This window comes from Phasianus colchicus, chromosome 4 (genome assembly GCF_987193195.1).
Source record: "Phasianus colchicus chromosome 4, bPhaCol1.hap1.1, whole genome shotgun sequence".
In the NCBI taxonomy this organism is placed as follows: domain Eukaryota; kingdom Metazoa; phylum Chordata; class Aves; order Galliformes; family Phasianidae; genus Phasianus; species Phasianus colchicus.
In genome coordinates this window covers 11,533,183-11,545,682 of record NC_143439.1, presented here as the reverse complement: position 1 = coordinate 11,545,682, position 12,500 = coordinate 11,533,183, and the positions used below count along the sequence as shown (strand labels likewise).

Here is a 12,500-nt window from a genome sequence, read left to right as displayed (position 1 = left end):
CTTAAATTATCAACTCTGCCAAGTTACTTGCAAATGTACTGGGATCTGCTTTCCCTTCCAGCCTTCCTAACCGGTTAAAAATGTTGTACTGTGTTTTTACGCTCTTCTCTGCTGATAGCAAATATTAAAGAAAAAAAAACCACAAAAACTAGCAGGAAGTCAATCAATGAATAAAAATGCTGAGTTCTGTTTGTAAATGAGTGCTAGTGTTTCCTTGTAGGGTTCAGCATCCTGCTCAGATACCCAGCAGCCTTGTAATAAATGATCCCTTGGGTGACAGCAGTCGTTAAGAGTTTCCTTAATTGTCAGCTGGCTGTGACGCTGGCAGCCCCGTTGTGCTGAGAGCTTGCAAGAGCGGGGTGTCACCTAAAATGGAGGAAGGCCAGTAGGGGAAAGGATGCGACTGCCTTGGGAGTCCGAATGGAAAAGGGCCCTATTGGCAGAGAGGTTTCACTAAGACTTTCCCTAAAAGCTGCATCTATGTGCATACGGAAGAAGTCCCTCGGTCAGTTTTCTAGGCTACAAAAGACCCGATGTGGGGATTTGAGCGACGCTCTTGTTGTAGGATTTAAAAAACCAAACCAGTTTGAGAGGGAAGCATCTGCTGTTTTCCTCAGGTCTGGATTGAAGGGAGGGGGGGGAAAGTTCAGTAGTCTTCCCTTCCCCATCCGTAAGCCCACAAAGCCTTACTGACCCACCGCTCTTCAAATTCTTGCAGTCTCAGTCAGCAGACGAAATAGTGAGAGTGATGAGTAAAAGTAGCTTTTTTTTAGTTATGTAAATATTGAAGTAATTACAGAAATAGCTTCTTATTGATACCTTTGAGTCTGAAACAGGAGTTTGTTGCAGTAGAAGTGGCTTTGTGCAGATAATGCCCTACTGTAAAACAGCATCCTTTCTTTATTAATGGCCTCAGTAATTTATTTTCTCTTATGGAAGCGGAGGGGGTGCTTGCTCGGGGTCGCTGCCTTCCTTGTATGTAATGCTTTCAAACTTCCATTGATGGAACGGCACCTCGTGACCGGTCTGCCACAGACCAAAAGCGCAGAAGTTATGAGGAGCCGAACTAGTGTGGCTGTTCATACAAATATCTCTATATACAAGTGTATATATATTTATATACACAACACAAAATGATCAGGTCTGACTCTTCATCGGTACTCCTCTATTCCATCAAGTACAAAGGACGTTTCTCCTACCTTGCCCTTACGCTTGTGGAACCTCGTAAGGGTCACAGGCAGCAGTAGATGACAAAACCCCTCTGCTGTCACTCCGTCCCTGAAAACATTGAAGAGATGAAGGACAAAGAAAAGAAACAGAAAAGTAACAGCCTGGTTGAGATGCGTGACTTCCACAGCGCTGCACCATCGTGAAGCAAGGGAAGGAGAGATGCTTTGCTGGTTTGCAGAGCAAGCAGCGAGCAGTACTGCTGAACTGGAGGCAGCTGCTGCATTGTTCCAGTCTTGCTGCTGTGCAGGTAATGCAAGGGCTGTGTAAATGCCTTTTATTCGGGGATGAGTAAGAGGAACTGTTGATTAATTTGATAATGAAGATGAACTTCTGTGGTAAGTTGACCTCTGGTGGCTTACATCATGCTTTTCAATCTGTTGTTTTTTCCTTAGAGGAATCAAATAATGTTCATAATTCTGCATCTCACTTCACTTGTGATATCTGTATGAAGTATGACTGGAAAATTGTTAAGCCGTGGAGCTTGGAAAGCAGTCTTTGCTTTGTTGCAAAGTAGCCTCGTTTGCATTTTTAATTTCCACTTTTGCTCCCTGATGAGCATCTTTCCGCCACAAATCCTTCTGCTCAGTCTTTCAGGACTCTGATAGCAGAGGGTGGTTACTCCCTTCGCTTACATTTTTATTTGTCAAAGCTGCTCTCCATAGTAGAGTAGCAGCACAGGCTGTCCTGTGAGCCCCCTCCCGTGTCTGCAACCTGATTTGTGCAACAGCTCCAACACAAAGGGCCTGGCCCCTGCTCTGTCGTCTCTTCTCAGCTCCCCAAAACTGGGAACTGAAATACAGAAGGCAAATTGGGATAGAGGGAATGTGATTTTTAGCTCCTGTCACGTTCTGCCTTCAGTAAGTTATTGATGGGTACACAAACAGCACGCATACCATGTGAATAACGTACGCTAATCTAAATTCACCCTTCCATGAAACTGTGAAAGAGAAGGGAAGGAGATGGCAGAGAAGAACCCTTGTGCTTCAGATCTGTTAAAACTGAGGAAGCGAAGCACTCTGCGTGCTGGGCTGTGAGTTACCTATCTCAAGACTGCTGCTGAATTTTGAGAAATGGGAAAAAACAGACTGAGAATGCTGGAATAAATGAATATGGGAACTCTGTACCAAGTGAGAAGCCTGAAAATTTGGTAGCATAAAGAGTAACTTAACAAACTAGCGGGAAAATAAAACTTCTGTCTCTTTCCTGCTAACTGCATCATCAGCTGCATGGGCACTACCCATTTTTATTGTCTGCTTTTTTCCATACCGTATAATTAATGAATGTACAGATGCTATAATTATGAAATGTACCAGAGAGCTTGGCTAAGCAGTTGTCATAACAAAAGAGAATAGATAGAATGCTTACCCATATCCTGGGCTCACTATGAAGCTCCAGAGGAGGGGATCTCCAGCAGAGATCCTTCCTTACTGGTAGTCAGCTCTTAAATGGGTTTAGGAGAGGTGCAGCCAGGCTACACCCTTCCAGCAGGACAGCTGAATTGCCTTCAGCTGTGCTCCCAGGGCTGACTTATTGCTCGCCTCAGGTGATCAATCAGAGGTTCAGGCCATGATTCGGCAGTTCCCATACAGACATACATTACAATTATGTATTTATTTATTTCTGAGGGGGTATCAAAGAGTTTTCAATGGTGCAAGTATATTGTAGTTTTTGCCTTCTGATACCCTTTCATTGGTAGCCTTACAATGCTGAGTGGTGTGGCTGGCACCTCGAAGACCCACGTTCTACCTGTTGGCACCAGTGGAATTTTACCAAGAAAAAAAGCTTTGCTCATAGGTGGGATCTTTTATTCAATGTATTAATTTAAAGGGGTCATGGGGATCGAGGTCTTCAATTTGGATCTCACACATACGAAGCACGGGTTGGCAGAGCACAGTGCAGCTGGGATGACTTGCTGCCCAGGACTGATTTATTGGAGGCCATAGTGAACTCCAATAAATATAGAAACTTCGTGGCATTTAGAGGCAAGAGGCACAGCACCTCTGCAGAAACTTTTATATATATGTATATATTTATATGGATGTTTAAACCTATTTCTGACACTCATAAACAAGGAGACAGTCTCAGACCTAGACTTCTAATTTGTTCCGTAACTTAAAACCTAGTAGATGTCATTTTCAGATGTTGAGCACAATTCATGTTTTCCTATGACTGACAAGTTAAAATGTGCCTTCGAGGGAAGACAGAAAGAACTATTCTTGCAATGCTGAGTGAGTCCAGAGGCTTACGGCTGTTTTCAGAATCCCCCTTCCTTAGGCTTCTCTATAAAAACAGCTGTGGGTCTCTCAGACTCTTGTACACTAACTCACTGAGCACAGCTGGAAGGCATAATTAAAAGTCCTCGTCCTTTCGAAAGAAGAACCAAAGCTTTTCCAAATGCTTATATAGCAAGAAGCAATTTTTGAAGTACTCTGTTACTATAATTGAATTCAACTAGCTTTGTCAGTCTTCAAACATACGGAAAGCAGCATCCAGAAATAGTCAGTGCTGGCTGAAACGCGATGATCTCAACAACGCTTTTATCACCACACACAGGGCACAAGCGATGAAATTTCCGGTGCTGCGCTGAAATAGCACTTAAAAGTGACTTAAGCTGACGAGATGTTACTGCATTAACCATCATTTTCTAACCCACCACTAACTACGGAGGTTGTCCTTGCAGCCTGTCGTTTCACAGCTGAGGACCTCCCAGGAACTGCACGTTCATTCTCCTTTAAAGATTTGGTGAGGAAATGAGTTTCTTTGGCCACACTGAGTTTCTTTGGCACTTGCCAGGCATTGCTGGTCTGCTTGCTTGTTTGTTTGCTTTGTTTGTGCATTTGTTGCACTAAGATGCTTCTCTGTCACAGTGAGAAGTTACTGCACAAGATGCCCAAATCCCATTCAATTGCTAACGTGAATGCACCCTGCAAAGAAAGGTGGGAAGCAGTTTCATCGAGCACTTCCTTCACCCTTCATGGACTTTTCGCTCTAGTTTGGACTTAACAGTCATATGACAATATTTCCTATTTTTATTTTTGGATGCAAACAGCAAGCGTGACCTCGTTCTGCATAGCCCCGGCTTTGCCATAGGGAGATTTTCTGCGTAAGAGCTGCATGAATTGATCTAATTATCCTTCAAGCTACTCTGTAAGCTGCTCTTACGTACCATTTCCCAAGAAGAGGACTCATGATGGTGTGTTGCGATGTACATTAAGTTTAAGGGGTGCTTTAAACACAAATGGATTTTCTACTTTACAGCCCTTAAAATCAGCAGGAGGATCAGCTCTGGAACAAGCTGTAAGCTCAGCTTTAATTTACAGGCAAAGTGAATCGGGACGGTTCTCACATGAAGGCAGGCTTTCAGCAGAACGGTTTTGACTCAGTTTGTGTGCGTGAAATTCCTCGCTGCATAACAGCAGAAGCTGTGAGGGTGTAAAAACAGGTTCACGTCCCCCAGGCCTGGCATTCTCCCCACGGGGAGAAGACTGGATGGATTTTGGATGCGGCCGAGCTGGGACGGTCTCATTGTTTTCATAATAAAACGGCGTGTTACTGCTTTCGCACGGCTTCGTGCGCCCGCAGTTCTGCAGGCTGCCAACTCACACCGACCGCACCGGGTGTAAACCAAACCATTTCTGCATTGCTCTGACTGTGACCGATAGAAACGTGACTCATCCTCAAGCTGCCAGCTGGGCTAAATGGCTGAAGGGTGCATGGCGGGGAAAAGTTCTGCCCTTTAGCGTGTGCGGCACACAAAGCACTCCAAATTGTGTTGTCCTGCAGCTGGAAGGAGTTGTGAGTGAGCACTGACCCCTGTGCCACAGGCACCTGCCGTGAGCAGCCTCCATCTGAGGCGTTTGGCCCCTGGCTATCCCCTGCTGTGTTGCTCTGGACACCGCATTTTGCATCACGGTGGGAGCATTTAGACGCTGTGTGTGCATTCCCCTGAGAAGACTCTGTTGTGAGAAACCGGAATTTTGTCTTCTACGCAACGCAGAGATTGAAGCCGCCTCTCAGGGTCGGTCGAAGCTCTGAACTCTGCGCATCCGTCCGTGTAAAACGGACTGACCTTTCCTCCCCACCTGCCCCGCGATTCGGAAGGGCAGCGGCACAGAACTACAGAACCGTTCGGCTCGGAGCGGCCCATCCGGTTCCACCGCCGTGCCGCAGGCAGGGACGGCTCCCTCCGTTCGCGCCGCTCGCGGCCCCACCCCGCCCGGCCCCGAGCGCCTCCGGCCAGCGGGCGCCGCACCCCCGCGGGACACCCCGCCGCAGAGCAGCACAGCCACTCCGTTCCGCGCAGCTCTCGCGAGACGAGTCCGGGCGGGCGGAGCGCGGCGCCGTGACGTGCCGCGGGGGAAGGGCGGGGCGGCCGCGTCCCCGAGGCGGTCCGCCGGGGCCCGCGGGGCGGGCGCGAGGCGGCGGCGGCGGCGGCGATGGCGGCCGAGCTGGAGTCCTCGCTGGAGCTGAGCTTCACGGGCAGCGGCACGGTGCCGGGCGGCGGGCTGCCCCCCGCGCGCTCCCGCATCTTCAAGATCATCGTCATCGGCGACTCCAACGTGGGCAAGACGTGCCTCACCTACCGCTTCTGCGCCGGCCGCTTCCCGCAGCGCACCGAGGCCACCATCGGCGTGGACTTCCGCGAGCGCGCCGTCACCATCGACGGGGAGCGCATCAAGGTAGCGGGGCAGCGCGCGGCGCCGTGCCGCGGCAGGGCGGGCCGCCGCCGGGAGAAGCGGAGCGCGTCCCGTCGGGGAGCGGAGCGCCGCGCCGCGTGCGGTCAGCGGGCGGGCGGTGCTGAGGGACGTGCGCTGGCGGGCGGCGGCGGCGGCGGGCGGGCGGTCGGAGCGGGTGAGCGCAGCGGTCTTTTCCGACCATTACGAGTCTATGATTCTGCGCTCTGCTCGCGGGGTCGCGCTGACGGAGCGTTACAAAAGCAGCCGGCCGTGCCATTTGCGGCTCGAACCACCGGTTGCTTCCGAACGCAGCGCGGTTGGCTGCTGCCGGGAATGTCGCTTTAAGCAAAACTCCCTCCTACTTCTGCTTGACGGTTTGTTTCCGCGAGCAGATGTTCGTAGCCGTGTGGCAAGAGGGACCGGCGGCAGTCACGGGGCCGTGCCATCACTGGGTAATTACAGCTGACAGTCAGCTGAGAGCTGTCGTCTTTCTTCACTTTCTTCCTGGTTAGAGGCGTCGTGGGAGGCCCGTCGCACCCCTGGTCCTTTTCTCACGTGCTTTTTTCGCCCCGCGGCCTTTCTAACTAAGAAGCAAATAGCAACAAGAGGCTTTGTTCCTCCTTTCCTTTGTAAAACGATTGAATAGCGCTTCTTCAGCTCCTAGCTGACATTCTGCACTCTGCTCTGTTACTGTCCGTAACAAAAGGGAGAGCCTCTGGAGAGAGGTCTTCCTGTCGGCGCCGTCTTGTTGCCCGGCGCTGTCGGCAGCTCTGGCTGACGCAGAGCGCTGACCGAGAAGTAGCCCGATCCGCGGTGCCGAGGCGCTTCGCTCGGGATATCGTGCCCTTTTGTGATGTGGCTGGCTTTGCTGCCTTCGGAACGCTGCCTGTTGAATACGTCTGGGTTCTGGGTAAGGGAGGTGGAGAACTGGGGAAGACGCTTTTCCGATGCCTGGTTTCCCAGGAGGTTCTGTTTCAGCTGGAAAAGGAATAAACTTTATCATTGTGACCAGGACTGAAGCTATTAGGAGGACACTACGTGTCATAGAGCTCCACTTTTTGTTGTCTGCCTCCTCCCCTCTTCCCATCCCCACCTCTCTTGCTGTCAGCATCTCTCCGGCAACGCCCGTTGAACCGGGAAAGAGAGAAGCTGAGATGAACCCGGTCGCTGCCGTTCTCGTTGTGCCCTGAAGGGCCTGCTGAGTAGAGGGATTTTTCCTCTTGCTTTGAAGGAGAGTATAAGCCGGTGTCTTCCCATTCCCTCTTCTCCCTTCCCCCAGCCAGCTGGATGGTCGCTCCCGTGCTGCTACAGAACAGAGATCATTTCCCTTGCAGCTGGAAAAACGCTGCGTCACTGGCAGTATTGCAAGCACAGCGCATCTCGCCCGGGGTCTCCCACACATTTTCTTACCATTTCAAGACAAGAGATGGGTGTATTCCTCCGTAGCTGATGCAGCAGGCTAACGGCTGCATATGAAACACGAATGCCCAGATGAGAGGAGTAGATTAAATTGTTCAACGAACATTGCGTGCTGCATTTTTTTCCTCCAAAGTTCACCTTAGCGCTGAAAATCGATGAGAACAGTGACATCACTCTTTAGTGACCTACATAAGAAGAGCGAAGGATGCAAATTAAATTCAAAGAGGAGTGTTCAAAAATCGTGTTCTGCACCTCTCAGCCATTCACAGGCGGTTGCGTTTGGGTTTTTTCCTCTTTTTTTTTTTTTTTTTCCTCCCCAGCTTGTGAAAGAAGACGTGCTTTATAGCGTTCTGTTTCTCTTAGAGAGAGTGAGATTTTGAGGGAGTCCTTGATCATAAAGCAGCCCTTCTTGGATCCACAAAGAGGAGTCAGAAGGCAGGAGGTGGTAGCTGCTTTGACACGTTTAAGTGCCGCTCGTGTTTCCGAGGGAGCACGACAGTGTGATTCCGTCTTCAGTTTTTATTACTTGGAATTATTCTGGTAAGCCAGATTTTCAAGTGCCACGTCTCAAAGGGCTGCTATAAAACGTGTGTTTCCTTCTTCGATGATGGATAATATTTAAATAATAATGAAACGAGAAACTTAACGTTAATTCGTCAGGGCGCATCTCTAAAATACGTGGTTCTCCGTGCTTTTCAGTCGAGCAGATAGTTTGACAAGGGGGTCAGAAATGGAATAGTCTGTTCAAGTTCTTCCGGTAAGACGAAAGAAGAAACTTCTGAAGTGTAAAACTTTCACTGTTGGGAAAACGTATCGTTTGAGAGGGCACGTTTGCAGTTGGAAAGCTGCCTGCAGATAAGAGGTAGGAGAAACGATGAGTGAAGTTTAACTTGAAAGATACATAAAGCTTTAATTGAATTTCCTCTTTTGTACCCAAGGCAGGCAATAAACTTGCGGGCGGATCTGTGCTTCCCTAAAGCGTGACCAAGTTCTGCTTCTGAGCGGGGCGGAGAGAGAAGGGTAACCTCAGCTTCTGCAGCCGCCTGTGGAAACCAGCCGCCTTTCTGTGTTAGATTTGATCACGCAATTGGGAAGACTAGATGCTGCGATCCCCGAGCATCATGTCCTCTGACTATAAGCCGGGCCTCCCACCGTGCTTTTTTTTCTCTTGAATTTGTTACATGTCAATTCAAAGTTGGTTGGTTTTTTTTTTTGTTTTTTTTTGTTTTTCCATGAGTCTCCCACCTATACAGCATTCTGTAAGGGCATAGAACCAGAATTCTCTCTCAGCTCGGTAGGTGAGGGCATCTTCTTTAAGCTGAAGTGACTGTAGTTAATCTAGTTGTTTGGGCTGTCTCGGCAGGCGACGGAGATGAAGAAATTGGGGTACAGAGCAGAATACAGCAAAAAGCAGTATTTGCTCTACGGAGAGATGAATTGCAGCTACCGTTGCCTTCGGTCAGAGGCTAGGATGCCTCGCTTTGGTTTTCTTTGTGATCTCAGTGACTCCTTTAGAAGCACTGTAGAAGCCTGTGGATCAGAATCTGCAGATAACTGGACTGGAGTACAGAGGCCGAGCTGTTTGTCCGTCCGGTTTCTTTTGCTGGAGCTGTTTGCGCAGGGTTGGTGTTGTTCCTTTTAGAGACTCTACCACAGGAGGCTGTTACCTTAACGCTTAGAACAGCGCTTCAGGGAAGACGACATCGTATCTGGCAGAAAAAATCCTGTCAGCTGAGAACTGTGTTTTCTAAGGAAAGCTTTAGTGCCAAGACTTTAGTATTTCTTTGTGTAAAAATCTTGCAAAACGCCGCTTTCAGTAAACCATCTGAAATGCGTCTTAGTTATGAAGTCGCCCTGTGATTTCTTTGTCGCTTCAATTGTGAGCAGACAGTTGTGGGAGCAACAATTTCTGAAAATTCCATAAAAGCAGTAGTTTTCTTTGGCACAAACTTCGCAGCGTGATTGATTCCAAAGAGCGATTTGCTGTGATGGCTGGACGTTTCTAGCTGTGGGTAATGCGTGTTATTTTCCCGTGTGAGCATTAAAACATGTTTCTCTCTTTTTACCCTTCTCTTTGCAGATCCAGCTATGGGATACAGCAGGCCAGGAGCGCTTCAGAAAGAGCATGGTGCAGCACTATTACAGGAACGTACACGCTGTCGTGTTTGTGTACGATATGACAAACATTGCCAGTTTTCATAGTCTGCCGTCGTGGATAGAGGAATGCAAACAACACCTCCTCGCCAACGACATACCACGGATTCTTGTGGGAAATAAATGCGACCTGAGAAATGCTATTCAGGTACCTACGGACTTGGCCCAGAAGTTTGCCGATACCCACAGCATGCCGTTATTTGAAACCTCTGCCAAAAACCCCAATGACAATGACCACGTGGAGGCCATATTTATGACGCTGGCACACAAGCTTAAAAGTCACAAGCCATTAATGCTAAGTCAACCCCCAGATCGTGATCAAATACACATAAAGCCTGAACCGAAACCCGCCATGACTTGCTGGTGTTAAATGTCACTGTTTATTAGCTGCCACCTTGTCCCGTGTGCAAACGCTCCGAGATTATGATCTTGACGCAGGTCAGGGGGTTGGTAGCAATTATAGCAAATCCCTTTGGCACTTTACTGTGTTGTTTGGTTTTTTTTTTCTGGTGTAGACGTGCCCATTTCATTTTCTTGCGCTTCGTTATTCTACGTTCTGAATTACTGAAGTTTCACTATAAATATGCAGGAAAGTAACCTTTCAGATGAAGTTTTAAGAAAGCACGCCTTCTCGAGCTCTGGCTCTCTGAGATCGTGTCTGTCGCTCGTGGCAGAGTTGTAAATAGTAAGATGGTTTACTAGCGTGTTGGTTGCTCCCTGCGTTGGGATAATGTAGGAGGAAAAGTGTTTCGGGACGGCCAGATGTGCAGATGAGCGGGTGGGGAGATTTGCGCTGTCTGAAGGAGTATTGGATGCCTGCTAGCAAACTGAGGGCCTGTTTCTTTAAAAAGCAGACAGGACCCTCAGATTAAGTTTGAGCCGTCAGCGTAAGTGCAAACTGCTGGCTTTGGTGCCCTGTCGTCGCATGGCGAACTGCTTCTCTGTGGCAGTGGTGGGAGCGTTGAGCAATTTGTCCCTACCTCTAGGCGATTATCTGGTACGTAACGCTTCATTAATTCATCGTAATTAATGATAAGACCAATCTGCCCTTAAGGAAAGTCCCGTAGCACGGGATGTGGGGGAAGAACAGGGACTAGAACTATCTTCAGCCTCTTTGACCGTACTAAGATTTAGATGTTCACAGAATCACAGAATCGTAGGGGTTGGAAGGGACCTCCAGAGATCATCGAGTCCAACCCCCCTGCCAAAGCAGGTTCCCTACACCAGGTCACACAAGTAGTCATCCGGGCGGGTCTTGAATATCTCCAGAGAAGGAGACTCCACAACCTCCCTGGGCAGCCTGTTCCAGTGATGTTCAATGAGGTTTGGCTTCTCAACGTGTTGTATTTGAGTGGAGCGAGCCAGGATAAGTGAAAACGCTTACAATAAAAAAAAAAAATAGGAGTGAATGCATCAGAAGAGTACTGGGGTTTTCAAAGACACAGCTTTTGGAGGATGCTCAGGCTGGTAAATTCTTTTTAAATATCTTGGAAAAGACAGCTTTTTACAGGGCAACGTGACAACTTGCTTTAGGGATGAGGACGCCTAGGACAGACCCTTACTTCGGGTGCCCCTTTTGATGTACAAAGCCGTGCCTTATTTATTGGAAACGTCAAGGCCGCCGTACTGCATGGAGCCATGTTGCATCATGATAAAAACACTGTCGGCCATTCACAGGATAGGGAATTTCAGATTTTCTTTAACTAGTTTTAAAGGCAAAAATTAGCTCTTGAATTACGGAGAAAAACGTGCCAAATAGGTAAGGTGTTACAGACGTTGTTGGTTACAACACGCCCGTGTCACGGCTGTAAGCTGTGCCTCCCTGGCATTGCTCACGGGAGTTAGTAATCCCTCTTCCAGAACCATCTCCTTCTGTGTTCTGCTCTTTGCCACCATTTGTTCTGTTCTTCGAAGGTCAAAGTTCATAGCAAAGATGGTGCCGTGGTGCTAGGTTGCATACATTTACATAAAGTGAAATGGAATCCTTAGATTTCAATGTACGACTCCGCATGCCGTGGTCGAACAATATTTTCCGACTTGTTATTTTTTAAAGCAATTTAATGAACAATGAAGGTGTTTGATTTGTAATGTGAAATGTGTCGTGTCGGCTGGAAACACGAAGCCCAGGTTAGAAGCTGCCAGCCCAGTGATGGTTAGAAACTAATTACTGAAACAAAGTAGCTAATGTAATGTGAACTATGGAAATCACGTCATTGCATTGCAAGTTGTACCGATCAAAGGGGAAATGCATCGACTCTTTTCTAGATTTAGAAAAGCATTCCATTCGGCCTAATACGATGAGGATGTTGAAAAAGACTCTACACAGATAATATTACTCTTGTCCAAATCAAGCTGCTACAGTTCTGACTGTAATGTTGTTAATGCAACATGTGTTAAAGGGAACTTTAGTATTTGCTCTGAACCTTACGTGACCGGGTTTACGGACCTTTCAGAAGCAATCAGCTTTTTGAAACTAGCGTCCTTAATGGTTCTTTTGTTGTTGTTGTTGTTTTTTTTTGTGGAAAAGGATCGACCTGAAATTTATGTGTGTACTATTAAAAATGAACGATTTATTTTTCACTCACGTCCTGAATCCTTTTTCTCAAAAGGATCTATCTTAATTAGCTGTGTATTAGTAAGCGCGTCAGCAAGCATTGTTTTGTTGCTGTTGTCTTTTTTGTTTTAATTCATGTGAGCAAAGCAGATCACACAGAATGAAGCGTTCCGAAGTCAGGCTGGGGTCTGAGGTAAGGAAACAACGTAGATGTAGATACTGTGACAATGTTATAGCGGATGTCGGACTTCTGCAGATCTGTTAAGCTTTGAGGTATTCGCAACCTGTACATAAGGGCCCTCACGTCGTTCAGATGGCGTGGAAACAAACGATGCTTTTAGTATGTAATCTTGTCTCGAGCACACAGCATGTTTTAACGGTTCTGCCTTGAAGATAACGCGAGCGTTAATTCGGGATTCGGTGCGCTTCCTGGCTTTCAGTAGTAGTGTTCTGCCCACAGAATCGAC

The 12,500-nt window shown here is 47.8% G+C and overlaps 1 protein-coding gene across 1 annotated transcript; it reads left to right on the top strand.

Annotated features, from left to right (window-relative positions):
• Positions 1-5,609: 5,609 nt before the first annotated feature.
• On the top strand, positions 5,610-9,962 carry RAB33B (RAB33B, member RAS oncogene family). The gene is made up of 2 exons (XM_031588805.2): positions 5,610-5,909; positions 9,406-9,962. The coding sequence occupies exons 1-2, from the start codon at positions 5,667-5,669 to the stop codon at positions 9,847-9,849; spliced, it is 687 nt and encodes a 228-aa protein (XP_031444665.1). The 5' UTR covers positions 5,610-5,666; the 3' UTR covers positions 9,850-9,962.
• Positions 9,963-12,500: the final 2,538 nt, after the last annotated feature.

Bases quoted from the DNA above. Each gene is read 5' to 3' on its own strand.
- RAB33B (XM_031588805.2), top strand. From the start codon at position 5,667: ATGGCGGCCGAGCTGGAGTCCTCGCTGGAGCTGAGCTTCACGGGCAGC. The intron at 5,910-9,405 runs GTAGCGGGGCAG...TTCTCTTTGCAG, and splicing joins TCGACGGGGAGCGCATCAAG to ATCCAGCTATGGGATACAGC.